At 37.1% G+C, this 14,262-nt stretch overlaps 1 protein-coding gene across 3 annotated transcripts in view; it reads left to right on the top strand.

Moving 5' to 3' along the window:
• The window catches only part of USP25 (ubiquitin specific peptidase 25), an 88,340-nt gene that overhangs the window by 48,759 nt on the left and 25,319 nt on the right, over positions 1-14,262 (top strand). For all 3 annotated transcript variants that reach the window (XM_030262523.4, XM_030262598.4, XM_072923331.1), the window contains 8 exons: positions 322-408; positions 5,002-5,139; positions 6,036-6,112; positions 6,899-6,972; positions 8,495-8,643; positions 11,322-11,449; positions 12,209-12,304; positions 12,596-12,757. In XM_030262523.4, coding sequence (XP_030118383.3) covers positions 322-408; positions 5,002-5,139; positions 6,036-6,112; positions 6,899-6,972; positions 8,495-8,643; positions 11,322-11,449; positions 12,209-12,304; positions 12,596-12,757 — 911 coding nt within the window. The remainder of the gene's footprint in view (positions 1-321; positions 409-5,001; positions 5,140-6,035; positions 6,113-6,898; positions 6,973-8,494; positions 8,644-11,321; positions 11,450-12,208; positions 12,305-12,595; positions 12,758-14,262) is intronic.

The raw sequence follows: 14,262 nt of genomic DNA, 5'->3' as shown, positions 1-14,262 counted from the left end.
ATGGCTAAACAGTGTTTGTCATTTTGAAAACTGACAGTTATACAATTCATAAAATTCTTGTTGTAAAATGTAATTTGCCTATTATGTAAAATTATTGTTCCTTTTATGTGATTAAGTGCAGAGATATTTTTTATTACGCTGTTTGCTTGGCAAAAGTAATTGTCTTCTGGTGAAAATATGTTTAGCAATACTCTGCCTTCTGAAACAACACTTAACATTGCATATGTTTGACACTTCATTTGTTTTGCTAAGGCTTATTTGGAAGAGTTTTGTATTGTTTGTAGAAGTGCTTTAAGGTTTTCTTAATTTTTTTCTTTTCAGTCATTATTTAACCTACTGGAGTTTCGAAGACTAGTTTTGAATTTCAATCCTCCTGCAAATGCTCAAGATTTACCCCGAAACCAAAAGGTAAAAGAAGAAGCTGATTTCCTCTCGTGGCTGATGAGGGCATTTCTGTCTTGTACTTGAATTTTACACTGTTCTTTAGCTCATATCAGCGTGGGTTTTTGAGGTGCCAGTTAACAGTTCTCTGAGCTTCCTGTTGTGGATCTTACATAAATGGCATCAGCCTCGCAGCGGAGTATGGGGCAGGGTGCTGAGAGAGGCAGAGCATTTCTCATGTGAGTGTAGCTTGTCTTAGCAAATGTGTTGTGTTCCAGTTCCCTCCCACTCATGATCTGACATTGAGCTTTCATTTATTAGCTTGTCTCTTCTGGCTTTCTCAGGCAGTGATTGTAAGTATAAATTTCCTCATGCTTACGCTGGTACTCATATAGGATTAGGGAGGAGAAGGCCTTGGCTTAGGTTTCTTGTAGATTCAGACGGGCAAGAGGGAATGGTCGTGGAGTGGGGGACAAAGATCAGGTTTTCTTCCTTCATGGGCTTCCTTTGAGGACAGATGCAATGGGGGCTTTGTGGTTTCTGTGCTATGAAATGGGAAGGAAGAAATGGAGGAGCTTTATGAAGACACTTGGTTGCCTGATTTTTAGCAGGGACTTGCAGAGCAATTAATTTCTGCATATCCAGAAATCAGAATCATAGAATGATTTAGTTTGAAAAGAATCTTAAAGATTAACTACTTCCAGCCCCTATCCCATGCACAGGTGTATCTTGCACTAGATCTGGTTGCTCAGAGCTCCATCCAAACTGGCCTTGAACACTCCCAGGGATGGGGCATCCACAGCTTCTCTGGGCAACCTGAGCCAGGGCCTCACCACTCTCACAGTAAATTACACTATTGCCTGTTGCCCCTTTCTGTCAGATTTAAAGAAGCGAGTGTGTTGTCAGTCTGTTCCTAGTTGTTTGTCCCTTCAGGATTCTCTGGAATGTTCACTATCAAAAGTAAGAGCTGTAATTAGAGAAGCAGAAGAAAACAGGCAAAGAGAAGACAGTGTCAATTTTCTAAACCTCTGGGTATGTTCCATAAAAGGGAAGTTGAATGTTCAGTCAGGCCTGGATAATTTCTCTCCTGCCCTACCCCCTTCTTTCCTCACCACATTCAAAAAGTGCAAGAGGTCACTTTTTTTGGTTGGAAAGCATATTTGCATTAGGTCATGAGATGGTGTGAAAAGAAAAACATGGGTAGTGTTCCCAAAACAAGGTAGGGATGGGGCAGTGTATTTTAATAGGAAAGATAAGTCATGCTTTACAAATAGTTGTATTAAATTTTTTAAATTTTTATTTTTAGATTTACTTTCTGCTCAGTATTTATCATCATGTAATTTTAGTAATATCCTTCAGTACTCAGAAATTCTATGTTCATTTTTCAGCATGTAAAAAGCAATGGGCATCTAAAAAGTAGTATGAAATAGCTGATAAGCTGTTCTCTTCATAAATATCTTGCTCAAGCATTGACACTTGCAGCCAAATGACTTTAGCCATTCCAAAGTGCTTTATTTTAGAAATTCTGACCATGACAGACAATAAGTTTGTGTGAAATGGTGTGACACCAGACAAGTGCATGGATTTGGACAGAAACTTTGCTTACTGCAGGCCTGCTAGAAAGAATCTCTGGCAGTAGTTTGTGCTCTTTCCTTTCTTAACTTACATTCTGGAATGAAGTAACATTATTACTTGGTGTACTCATCTATCTTATCTACAGCTGAAAAAGGATTGAAGAGAATTTGGGATAAGGGATCGCTGCACTAGTTGGAATTTAGATGGATAGAAGAATAAGCATGCATGTGCCCATATATGGTGTCTTTATTTCTTTGTAAGTGAAGGCAATTAGAGGCAAATTGATTCAGAGTTGTAATATAAGTTACCAGTTGATAGTAGAAAAAAAAGTAAAGCCCTGGAATTTACTTCCGACTGCTTACTTATTTTAAAACTATTTTGCTTCAGTTTTGGTTTTGTTTTTATTTTTGTTATGATATTAACTACCATATGTGACTGACATTCTTCAGGATCAAATTTCCTTGCTAATAAAGGATATGTTTTAATAATCCCACATTTCGAATAATTTGGTTTACATCCTGTTGTTCTTCCAGTTGGTGGGAATTAGAGTTTAATGCTGGGGTCATGACAATCTCTTGATTTAGAATTAAAGCATGTGGTTGTACTTCAGGGAATATTGCAGAGCAGTGTTGGTTCTTTCCCATCAATATATTGAATCCAAATGCCATTAATAATTTGGCATGTAAACTTTTTAATCCAGAAGTCATTGGTATAAATTTTTACATCAAAAAAACCCCAAACAACAGCTCCACCTTATTTGTCTCTGCTAATTGGGCTTTGAATTTCTGGATTTGGGTATACACTTGAAATCTTCAATTTGATCTTGCTCTTTTTAATTTGAAAATAATTTGTCTTCCTTGGTTTCTTTCTGTAGAAGAAACGTGGTTCTCTGTAGTTACTGCACCTTCTTTTCTGTCCCAGTTCTCTTGGCTGTTGCTGTCACATGAACAGATCTTTTTACTGTACACACTGAGACCAGCTAAATATTTGGCCTCAGTAATGTCTTCAGGAAACATTTTATTATCAGAGGAAAGGGGTTACTGCGCTCCAGGTTAGCACATCCTTCTGCCTGTGCTGATATTATTGAAATATTATCATTATTTCACTCTCCTGGCAAACTGATTTGCTATAATGAATGTTTGCTATGTATTAAATATATAGACTGCTTTAAAAGCATTTCTAATAAGTTATTCAGACATGTATTAGGAAATTATTTATGCAGACAGGCTAGGTGATAAAGTGGAGAATGTCCTAGATTATGACATTTCCATACAGTTCTTACTTAAAAAATTACTTTAATCTTTTTTTTTGTGTTGGTGCATGTACAGGATGCTTTAGAGGCGAGAGATGTATGCTGTGCTGTGATCACTTTATCAGTTCTTTGTTTTGATGTGCAAGTCCTTTTGTGGAACTCAGTACCTTATCTTAGGGATTGGCCCACTTATTTTGAAGATTTTAGGTTTGTTCTGGTCAAGGATCATGTCTAATGGATTAAATCGAGCTTTTTCAGAAGCAGCAAGGATTTCCTAGTTTTAGAGAACTTTGGTAGCCTTTGTAAGTATTTGTTCTGAGTAATCCTACTTACATTGGTAGGTAGTTGTTCAAGCTAAGGCTAAAAGTATGGCTAAAGCTCAGCCAAACTTGTAGTGTAAATTTGGGTAATGCTATAATGTACTGTGTACATTATAATAATGCCTATGCACTTCAGATTTAACAAAAAGAAGGTAAGATCTAGAGTATTCTGTGGTTAATAATTTATTTTATTTATTATATCACTGCTATTGAAGCATCTTTATAGAATATATCTAAAAATTGAAATTTCTTTTGCTTTAATACAACACTTTAAGAAAACAGCAAGACAAATACAACTTTTGCAATTTGTTTCCTTCTTTTGTGGTTATATAGTCCTTTAAGTATCTGAATGGGACACTGATTTTGTTCTTAAATTAGGATGATTTGATGCTGAATTAGGGTGGCACTTAAGGTGCAGACTTTTCTGTGGACAGTGTTTATGACTGGCAGGTGTTTTGCAAGGTGGACTAGAAGAGCAAGTTAATTTCAGAGATTTACATGACTGGAAGTATTTCCTAGGTATTATGTGGAACACACTGAATTCACTGTGCACTTTTGAAATCTGAAGTAAACCATATTCTACATACAAAAAGCTTTATGCCTCCTGGGTTGACACAGGAGTGACTGAACAAGTCTGCTGTCTGATGAGCATGTGAAATAGTTTGTTATCAAGTAATTCCAGTTTGACCAGTATCAGACATCTGTGCTGCCTTTGAATGATACTTTGTTCTAAATACAAGTTGATATTACATGGGGTTTAATTTCACAAGTATTTGCCAACTATCTACTCAGGAGTAGATATCCAATCTCTGCAGCACTGGTAGCCTGTGATTTAATCTATGGTATTTGTGTTTCAGTTTATTTGTTTTTCATTATGCAGGCAGAAAGTATTTCTTCTTTTCTGGAAACCAGCAGAAGAATGCCATAGTCACATGAACTGTACTTCAAAATTGGATGGGAAGGAGAGCAGGCTATTTTACTTGTGTCAAGAGAAATAATAAAGTTAATGTAGACTTAGAAGTTCAGTCTTCAGTAAAAAATAAGCTTAAAAAACGTGCTGAGTAGTGTGTAGGCTCACAAGAAATTCTTCTAGAGGTACAGAGGAATACTGATTTCAATAAAATAATGCATATTGTTGCAGGGCATTACTTAAGGCTTTGTAAGTCTTGAGAGAAACATTTCTGTTGTAAATGCAACTTTGCTTGTCCAGTTGTCAAGTCAGGCCCACTCTAAGACAAACAGTATCATCTAGATATTGATTTCAGGGAATCTTTAGTTTCTGAAATGGAATTTTCTTCCCAGAGAACTGCATTATTTTGTAACATTGACAAGTAAAAGGCCTGCAGCATTACCTTGGTAGTAGTACAAGTAACCTTATATATGATTTTGATATTACTCAGGTTATTGGGCAGCATTTCTGTTGAGCAGATTTCTGTTATCACGTTGTTAAATATTTTTTTTCTTCACATACAGGAACATAGGAATCTGCCTTTCATGCGTGAATTGAGGTACCTGTTTGCACTTCTAGTTGGTTCAAAGAGAAAATATGTTGATCCATCAAGAGCAGTTGAAATCCTTAAAGATGCTTTTAAATCAAATGATTCCCAGCAGGTAAATTCCATGTATTTTCAATCAATTTTATGCATGTTTTTATATGGCCATATTGTAATAGGAAATACTTACTGTAGACAACAGAATTTCAAAATGTCCACAGAAAAGCAACTTCTAAATATCACAGTCTTTGAACTTACATGACTTCTGGTTATATTTATTAGAAAGATGTAAAAAGAAAAGAAAACAAAACAAAAAAAAAAAAACAAACCCACAAACCAAAAAAAAACCCAAACCAAATTCCAGACAACAGGACTATTTTATTGAATACACTTTCTTCCTATTATTTTAGAAATAAGCTAATAGTTCAGCATTCTTGCTTTTAGGATTTAGTTTAACTTCTAAGTCTGGGGGTTTTTGAAGGAGAAATATTGTTCTAATCTACACCCAGGGCTGAACTGTTAATGTGCAGTGCCATTATACTGCTTGTTTTAGTTTGGAGGATCTAAATATTCAGGATTATTACCAAATCTTAGTGTGCATAGTCTGCCTTTTTTTGAGAAATATTTTATTTTTTTAGATGCTTTGTTTTCTCACATGAGGTTATGTGGCTGAGGTATTTAATTACAATAGCATACTGAATTTAGTGCTCAGTGAAAGTAATATTAGTCACCACTTGCTAGATACCAAAGGGTTTGAACAATGGGATTCAAGAGATGCCTTTGGACTAGCGTGGTGTGAAAGCTGAGCTCAAGTAACAAGGATCACAGGACAGTGTCACTGCTGAGGAATACCAGAGCCACTCATAAAAAAAACAATAATGGCATAGTCTTAGACATTGTGGGATTCTGGAACACTGGTGGAGGGGGAAGGGAATTCTGCTAAAATGGTCTTGTAAGGTGACACTTGGTTGTGTTCTGTTACATATGTGTACTGATCACTTTATTTGTTAACAGCAAGACGTTAGTGAATTTACACACAAATTATTAGATTGGCTGGAAGATGCCTTCCAAATTAAAGCTGAAGAAGAGAGGTAAGATTTTTTTTTTTTTTCCTAGCTCTGCATGTTAAATATTTTAAATGAGAGAAAAGCAAAGCAAATGACCAAAAATCCAATTCTCTGTATGGCTGAAAAATTTTTGTTCTAAATATAGCTTGTTTTAGTTCAAATGTGATTTTTTTCCCATGCATTTCAATACTTTCAGGTTTTTTCCATGAGTTGTCTTTTTTCACCCTCTTATTTCATGTTAGAAATCTAGCTCCAGGAAGTTCAGAGTATATAAAGAGTAAAATAAAGAGGTGTTTTGTACTTAGTCAATTAGGCTTTTTTTATTTTAATGCCATTTTACTTTTTGATCTTGTAGTTAAAGTACTTCAAAACCTCGCTCCTCTTTCTCATCCCAGAAGAAAATACTCATTGTTTGTATTAGTGAGCATCTGGAAACTCTTTTGAATATATGATTTTTTTTCCTATGATATTTCAAGAAACAGTTTTTAAAAGGGTTTTATACAGTTTAAGCACTCATTATTGAATCTGGTTTGCATAGATTATCTTAAAATTAAATGCTTCTGAAAATTAGTTTTCAGAATATACTTTTCCCTGCAAATACCTGAATTGTTTTTATTGTCATTAGAGTGAAGTACAAAAATAAACTAACAGTAAAATGGGCATCATTTCTACAATGAATTCAGAAGCTTTTAAACTTCTGAATTAATTAATTCTGAAGTCTGAATTTGAGAAGAAGTCATAGTTTTATAAATCAAAGGTTTTAGCTTTGACTTGGATTTTTTTGCACTAACACAGCTCCTGTTCTTTTAGGGATGGAGAGAAACCAAAGAACCCAATGGTGGAGTTGTTTTATGGACGATTTCTAGCAGTAGGTGTGCTTGAAGGTATGCATCAGAATTTACTTGGACTTCTCTGCTCATGTCTGATTTGTGCTTGTCCAAGCACACAGGTGACTGATGCATTTTTAGGATTTTTAGCAACTTCTGCAGAAGCAGCACACATACGTACATTTGTCTGTGACAAATGGTTGGTCAGGTATGAGGAGAAATGCAGTGAGCTGCAGGGATCCACAAATACTGTTTTCATAATGTTCAGGAGCTGAGTGTATGTTCTCAGTGCAGCAGAAGTTGGGGTGAAGTGCTGAGGGAAGATGCTTGGAACAAATTACTGGGGCACTGTTGCTACTTACAGTGTATAGAAGGCAAGCTGCTATATTTCACTGAGCTCTTCTCTTGTGCTCCCTCTGATTCACTTAATGCAGTTTAAAACTTCAGTAATTGCGTTTCCTTCTGCACAATTTCTCATATGGAAAACTCACCCTCCTAAAAGTACAATTTGTTGGAAAACAAGTCAGTGGAAACCTGCTCAAGGGCAGTGTTGGAGAGCGTGCTAAGGAGGAAGAGACTGTACAACAAGCTTCCTTGTATCTTATCTGTATGGAATTAGTTGATCTGCAGAATTGTACTGTTCTCTATTTCCAAAAGGCTATGAAAGTATTTTTGTTTTAATGTATTTTTGTTTTAATGTAAAGTATGAAAGTATTTTCATTTTAATGTTGGTGATTCTGCCTCCCATCCAAATGAATGGCTTTTGCATTTGAATGAAGCAGGTGTAGTCTTTTAAGTGGCTTCCAGGTTATTCTGTGACCTTGAACATGTTTCTAATGAGTTGCTGTCAGATTTCAGAACCATTCTGCAGATTTCTTGCTAGTAGCATTCTTGCTTCTTTATATTTAGCTACTTTCATCCCTTTCATTCTCATTTTAACAGAGGAGATATGTAAAAATCAAACAAATAAAAAGAAACTGGGTAATGCAAGACTTGTCACTGACTTTAGGTTGAAATAAATTGAATGTCTAGGTTGAAATCGCTTGTCCCCCATATTTCTCCTCATTTTTTCAGTTACATCTTTATACAGTGTTACCAAATTATAATCTTGTTTTCAGGACAGAAATGAATGTTCTCTTTTGTGGCATATTTTTGCAAAATGTCCTTATACAAAGAACTCTTTCATATCAGCAATTCCACTCACTTTGCTGATACAATAATATACATTTGTAATATGTATATTAATGCAATCCCCTGTTTGCAGGGGAGGACTTGGAGGACTTTGATTTATAGGTGTAAAACTTCCCATACATCTGTGGTGCCAAGTAATTTTGAGTTTTGCTTATTACCAAAAGATGCTAAAACAATATAAAAATGGGCTGAAGGGGAAAATACAGTAATTTTTAATATTGCTTGAGCAACAATTTGAATAAATTGTCTTTTGACATATAATTAAATTTTTCAATAAGAAAATGTGGGTATTGTTCCATAGACTAGATCAATTGACGTAGGATCGATAGGTTTTTCTCAAGGTAAATTTTTGTTCTAAAACATTAACTGTTTAATTTTTCATGTGAAGGTAAAAAATTTGAAAACACAGAAATGTTTGGCCAGTATCCACTACAGGTTAATGGCTTTAAAGATCTGCATGAGTGCCTAGAAGCTGCAATGATTGAAGGGGAAATTGAATCTCTCCACTCAGAAAACTCTGCCAAGTCTGGTCAGGAGGTGAGTTAAGTGCTCCTGTGGACTTCTCTTGGGATGTTGTTGTAGTGCCCTTTATTTTTCTTTGGGTTTCATGTCTGGTTTTTATGGTTCGTGGCACCTGCTGTATAGATGGGAATCCCCATTGCCTGTAAAGGGTGAGCTACTTTCTCTTTATAAAGCTGTTCATGTTTCATCACAGTTATTTTAAAGATGTGAAATCTTAGGAGGTTATTTCCTACTTATATAAAAAGTTCAGGTGTAATTTCTTTCTTTATATCAATCTTTTGCAGTAATGAAATTTTGCTTCCTTTAATATCCAAGTACATGTGTGTTTAATTGTGAAACCTAGTGACACACACTAAATTATTCTCCAGTCTGAAATTCTGGTACCAATTCTTGTTTTACAGCAAATGTTCTATGGCATCTCTTCTACAATGAGCATAATTCCTGAAATGTAATTTGAAGAAAACAAAACCCCATAAATTTCTTGGTACAATCCCAAGTTTAGTTTCTCCATGCAAGGTGAAACCTTGTATGTACCTACTACAAGAGCACAATTGTTCATCTTATGAACTGAAGGTTATCTTGCAGTTATAACCTGTGTGTATTCATGCATAAAATACCAGTTCTGTTATAAATGCTTGACTAGAAATGTCAGACATGGGTGTTGTAGGCTTTTTTAACTTGTAATATTGAGAAACTGGGAAACAGCAGGATAGTGATGTACAGGTCAATACTGTATAGATGTACAGTATGGATCTACTGTATTGTAGATCTATACTGTTAAGCTTCAAGTTCTGTGAAATTGTAAGCTTTGCTTCTTAGCATGTGGAAATAGAAGTGTAATAGTCATATGACAGATTGACAGAGGTGGAAAAACAAGAAAAGTAATGTGTTAAGTCCTACTGTAGGAAAAACATTGCTTCATTATTACTAGGGCCAAGTAAATTGGTTATGTTTTCCTGAAATAATCCATAGTGATATTGCTTCTTTTAGTAGCTGTGTTTAAATATAATGCCTAAAAGATGTTACAGTACACTGGAAAGTTTGGAAGTACTAAAGAACTCTGAATTTCTTGTAGCTTTAATGTGGTCTGTCTCAACTGAACAAAGACTTCAAGAAACTTTTCTCTGAGTTGATCTATATCAAAGCTTAAAGGGAATAATAATGTGGTACTCAAATGTGTTGAAAGATCCTCAAAGTAATGTTCTGTATTTCTTTTCCTTTTTCCCCACCATTGGCTCTAATGCGGTATTGATTTAACTTGACTAGTATTTTTAGTAGTATTATTATCATGATACCTAAAAGCCTGAGTTACAGAGCGGGGTGTCAGCTAGTGAAGCTAATGTAAGAACAGAAAAAGGAGTCATTCTCTGTCCTGAGGAACTTTAATCCTGCTTCAAGAGAATTTTAGCCATGATCACAGGAAGAACAGGCTGTTTGCCAGTTATTATATGAAAGTACTATTCAAGACCTTTGGCTGCATAGGAAAACTTGAAGTGATCCTTGAGTCAAATGCCACATCTGGGCTATGGCACTTGATGACAAGTGTGTCAATGGTGTCTGCTGCAATCAGAGAAACTTCAGGTGATGGTTAGACACCCAAAACTTATTAAATGGGTAGACTGTGGCTGTTATGTGTGAGAATGGAGAGGGAAAAAAATCTTCAGTGCTGGAATTGGAGCTGGATTTGTATTGTAGTATGTAAAAAAAGAAATGAGGACTATGGATAGACCTCTGCTGAGTAGTCAAAGACAAATGGGGTAAGATGATACTAAGGTGATTAGAGACATGAGTAGACACTTTAAGCTGTTAGTATGGAGGAAATGTCAAACACTCACTGATCCTGTTTCAGAGGGGGTCATTAGAAGCTTTGAATGTTACTAGGTGAATGAAAGGATCAGGAAATTGAGTCTAAGAGAACTATAGCAGGAAGAGCACTTGCTAACAGTGTAAACAACCCTTTCAATATCATTGAGGAGTTAAGGGAACAGAACAATTGGCAAGGCAGGTAGGCTCAAGCATGAGCTGAGTTCTGTGTGAGCAAAATACATGTGAGTGGAACAAGTATTTCTGCCTCCTCTGCTGGAGCACAGATAGCAAAGCTCTTATGCAGCATGGGCAACAAATATTCTGCGCTTACATTGAAGGGAGAGGGTGATTATGGCAAGCACATTTCTCTCCCTCTCAGGATTCTTCATAGAGGTGCACAGAGAGAAATGAAAGAGAAAACAATTTCTATTTCTGCTCCTTGTTTTTCCTATGTGGAATGTGTTTGGAGAATTGTTTACCTGGAGTGAGTGCTTAATTAAATTTTGGTGAGGATTGTTTGAGCCTGATGGCCAATCTAATCCACCCGTGTCTGTCTGGACTCTGGAGAGAGGGTCACGAGTTGTGTTAGGGTTAGAGAAAGTAGTATGTAGTTTTAGTATCTTCCTTTTTATATAGTATATTAATGTATTTTAGCATAGTTATAATAAAGAAATCATTCAACCTTCTGAATTGAGTCAGACATCGTCATTTCTTTCCATTGGGTTTGCCCACATTTACAATAGGTGGTAGCATTGGAAAACTTATACTGACCCACTCTAAAACCAGTTTCTGTCACAGCTGTGCCAGTTTGCAGGTATTGTATCATTATTACTGAATTTCTGCTATTGGAAGGCATTAATTTTGGGGATTTCTGTTTCTTCATCCAGCACTGGTTCACAGAGCTTCCTCCTGTCTTAACCTTTGAGCTATCAAGATTTGAATTTAATCAGGCCTTGGGGAGACCAGAGAAGATACACAACAAATTAGAATTTCCTCCAATTTTGTATCTAGACAGGTATGGTATAATATTATCAACAAAATTCTAGTGTGTATATAAAATAAATCTTGTAAGTTTGTTACAGTTGATGATATGTCTTATGCTCACTTGAATCATAGTAAATTTATGTTCTATTTACACAAGTTAGTGTTTTCATGTGTTTAATCTGTTTCAGAAAATACACATCACAATTTAAGACATACTGCTGCTTTGTGTCAAAAACCTGCTTCCACTTTAATTTATTGCTAGGTACTTCTGTACACACAGGCAAAATACTCTGAAAAATCAGACCCTCCATTTATGGGTCCCTTTGGGAAACAGGGCGACAAGTTGGATATTTTGTGGTGTTCCAGATACTCTTCAAATGTGCAGTCAGTCCTCAGCATGAGTGCATGCAGATTCTGTAGAGCAGAAATACCAGGATGGCTTTCAGTTAGCTGCTGAAAGTTATTTGTGAACCTAAATAATGAAACAGGAGTATTGCTCTGTGGTTGCCACTTAAAGTACTTAATTTAGAATCTCTCTAATAGTGGCTTTCTAATACATGTCATCCACAGTATCAACAGAGCTTTTGACACTGGGGAAAAAAACATCTTCTGAAAGTTGTGGAAGGGAAGGCTCATTTTCTTAGTTCTGTTTTAGTGCTGAGTATGTTGTAGGTTCTAGAGGGTGTGAGTTTTTATCAGTACTGAACTGCATGGTTGATGGAGACAGACCTCAGTTTCACTGTTGGGATACTATGGGCTGACACTGCTTTGTAAATTTTGTGTTTTACAGGTATATGCACAAAAACAGAGAAATAACAAGAATTAAACGAGATGAAATCAAGAGACTCAAAGAGTACCTCACAGTTTTACAACAGAGACTAGAACGGTACTATAGATAACTATGTCAATGCAAATATTATTATGGGCTACATAGAGTAACTTTGCAATCATGCACTTTCTGTATAATTATTTACCTGAGATTTCCTTTCTATATCACTTTTCTTTTACTCTTTCTTTGGAAGCTGTGTATAAGTGTTGTAATTCTGATTCATGAAACATGCTAGGAAAAGTTTGCTTTAATTAATTGCAGTCAATCAGAAAAAATATATTTTTTTTTCTTTTTTAGATTTTTTTTGTATATGTGAGTCATGGCATTAATACGTTTTGTGGTTAACAGATATTTAAGCTATGGTTCTGGTCCTAAACGATTCCCCTTGGTAGATGTCCTGCAGTATGCCCTGGAGTTTGCCTCCAGCAAGCCGGTGTGCACGTCCCCCGTGGATGACCTGGGTGCCAGTGCCCCTGCCAGCGGCACACTGCCACCACAGATCCCCCCCAGGTAAGGGCTGCCTCCTGCTCCCTGGGCAGAGACCAGAGCAAGCCAGCTTCTGGGAGAGAGGGAGCACGTTCAGCTGCTGTGTGCACCAGAGCAACAAAACCGGGAATCTCTAGGGTGGGGAGTGTAAAGTTTCTGCTCTCTTCCTTCAGCACAGCAGGCTTAAATAAACAAAAATGCTAATGATCTGGGTTTGTCTCATGCACATACAAAAATGTCTTCACAAGGAGAGTACCATTTTCAAGCACAGCCCAATTCCCTGTACAGTTCTAAATAGACAGAAGATTCTGGTGAGGTCATTGATTCACGTGTGTATTAAGAATCTGAACTGGGAGTGTGTGCTGCATAGCATCAAAGTTTCTGGTGTGCAGTTTATCTTTTACTTTTTGCCTGGGAGCTAAGCTCCTTTTCTGCCATGCAGTTTGCATGTCTTACCAAATTTGTCAGGAACCTGAATAATCTGACTTCTAAATGCAGAGTAGCTAAAGTACCAGAGAGATAAATGTCCAATAATGTTGGTTTTCTCCCTATTTAATAGTCTCAGTGTAGGGTATTGAGTGTATGTTCAATCAGCTTGCAGATGATGCCCAGCAGTTAAGGACGGGGGCGTGCTGGTCAGCAGTGACTGAACAGGACCCAGCAGTGCCCAGGGAGCCAAGAAGGCCAATGGCACCTGGCCTGGATCAGCAGTGGTGTGTCAGCAGGACCAGGGCAGTGATTGTCCCTGTGCTGGGCACTGGGGAGGCCAAACCTCAATACTGCGTCCAGTTTTGGGCTCCTCACTGCAAGGAGGACATTGAGGTGCTAGAGCATGTCCAGAGGAGGGCAGTGGAGCTGGGGAAGGTCTGGAGCATGAGTGTGATGAGGAGCAGCTGAGGGAGCTGGGGGGACTCAGCCTGGAGAAAAGGAGGCTCAGGGGAGAGCTTATCACTCTCTACAATTGCCTGACAGGAGGGTGTAGCCAGGTGGGAGCCAGCCTCTTCTCCCAGGTAACAAGGGACAGGACACAAGGAAACAGCCTCAAGTTGCACTAGAGGAGATTGCACTAGACTGGATTTTAAGAAATATTTGTTCACAGAAGGGATTGTCAAATGTTGGAACAGGCTTCCCAGGGCAGTGGTGGAGTCATCCCTGGAGGTATTTAAAAGATGTGTAGATGTGGCACTGAGGGACTTGGTGAACTTGTCAGTGCTGGGTTTACGGTTCGACTTCCATCATCTTGGAAGTTTTCTCCAACCTAATTAATTCTATGGTAATAGAGTACAATTTTGGATAAGTGGACATTTAACAGTTTGTAACATAGGTTTGTATATTGTATTTGGGCATCAGGGTTCTGTCTTCTGGGTCAGTCAAGGTTGTTAAATTTGTCATTTAGAGAAGTGAAGTACATGAATCTAAAAAACGCTTTTAAAAGATGTCCAGTGGCTTACTGATATAATGCCAGCAGAAATTGTGATGATTGATAAGAGAAGACAAACTCTTAAAAGTTACCATTGTTTGCATGAAAT

The sequence above is a fragment of the Taeniopygia guttata genome, chromosome 1, assembly GCF_048771995.1.
Source record: "Taeniopygia guttata chromosome 1, bTaeGut7.mat, whole genome shotgun sequence".
Lineage (NCBI taxonomy): Eukaryota > Metazoa > Chordata > Aves > Passeriformes > Estrildidae > Taeniopygia > Taeniopygia guttata.
This window is presented reverse-complemented; position numbering and strand designations above follow the sequence as displayed.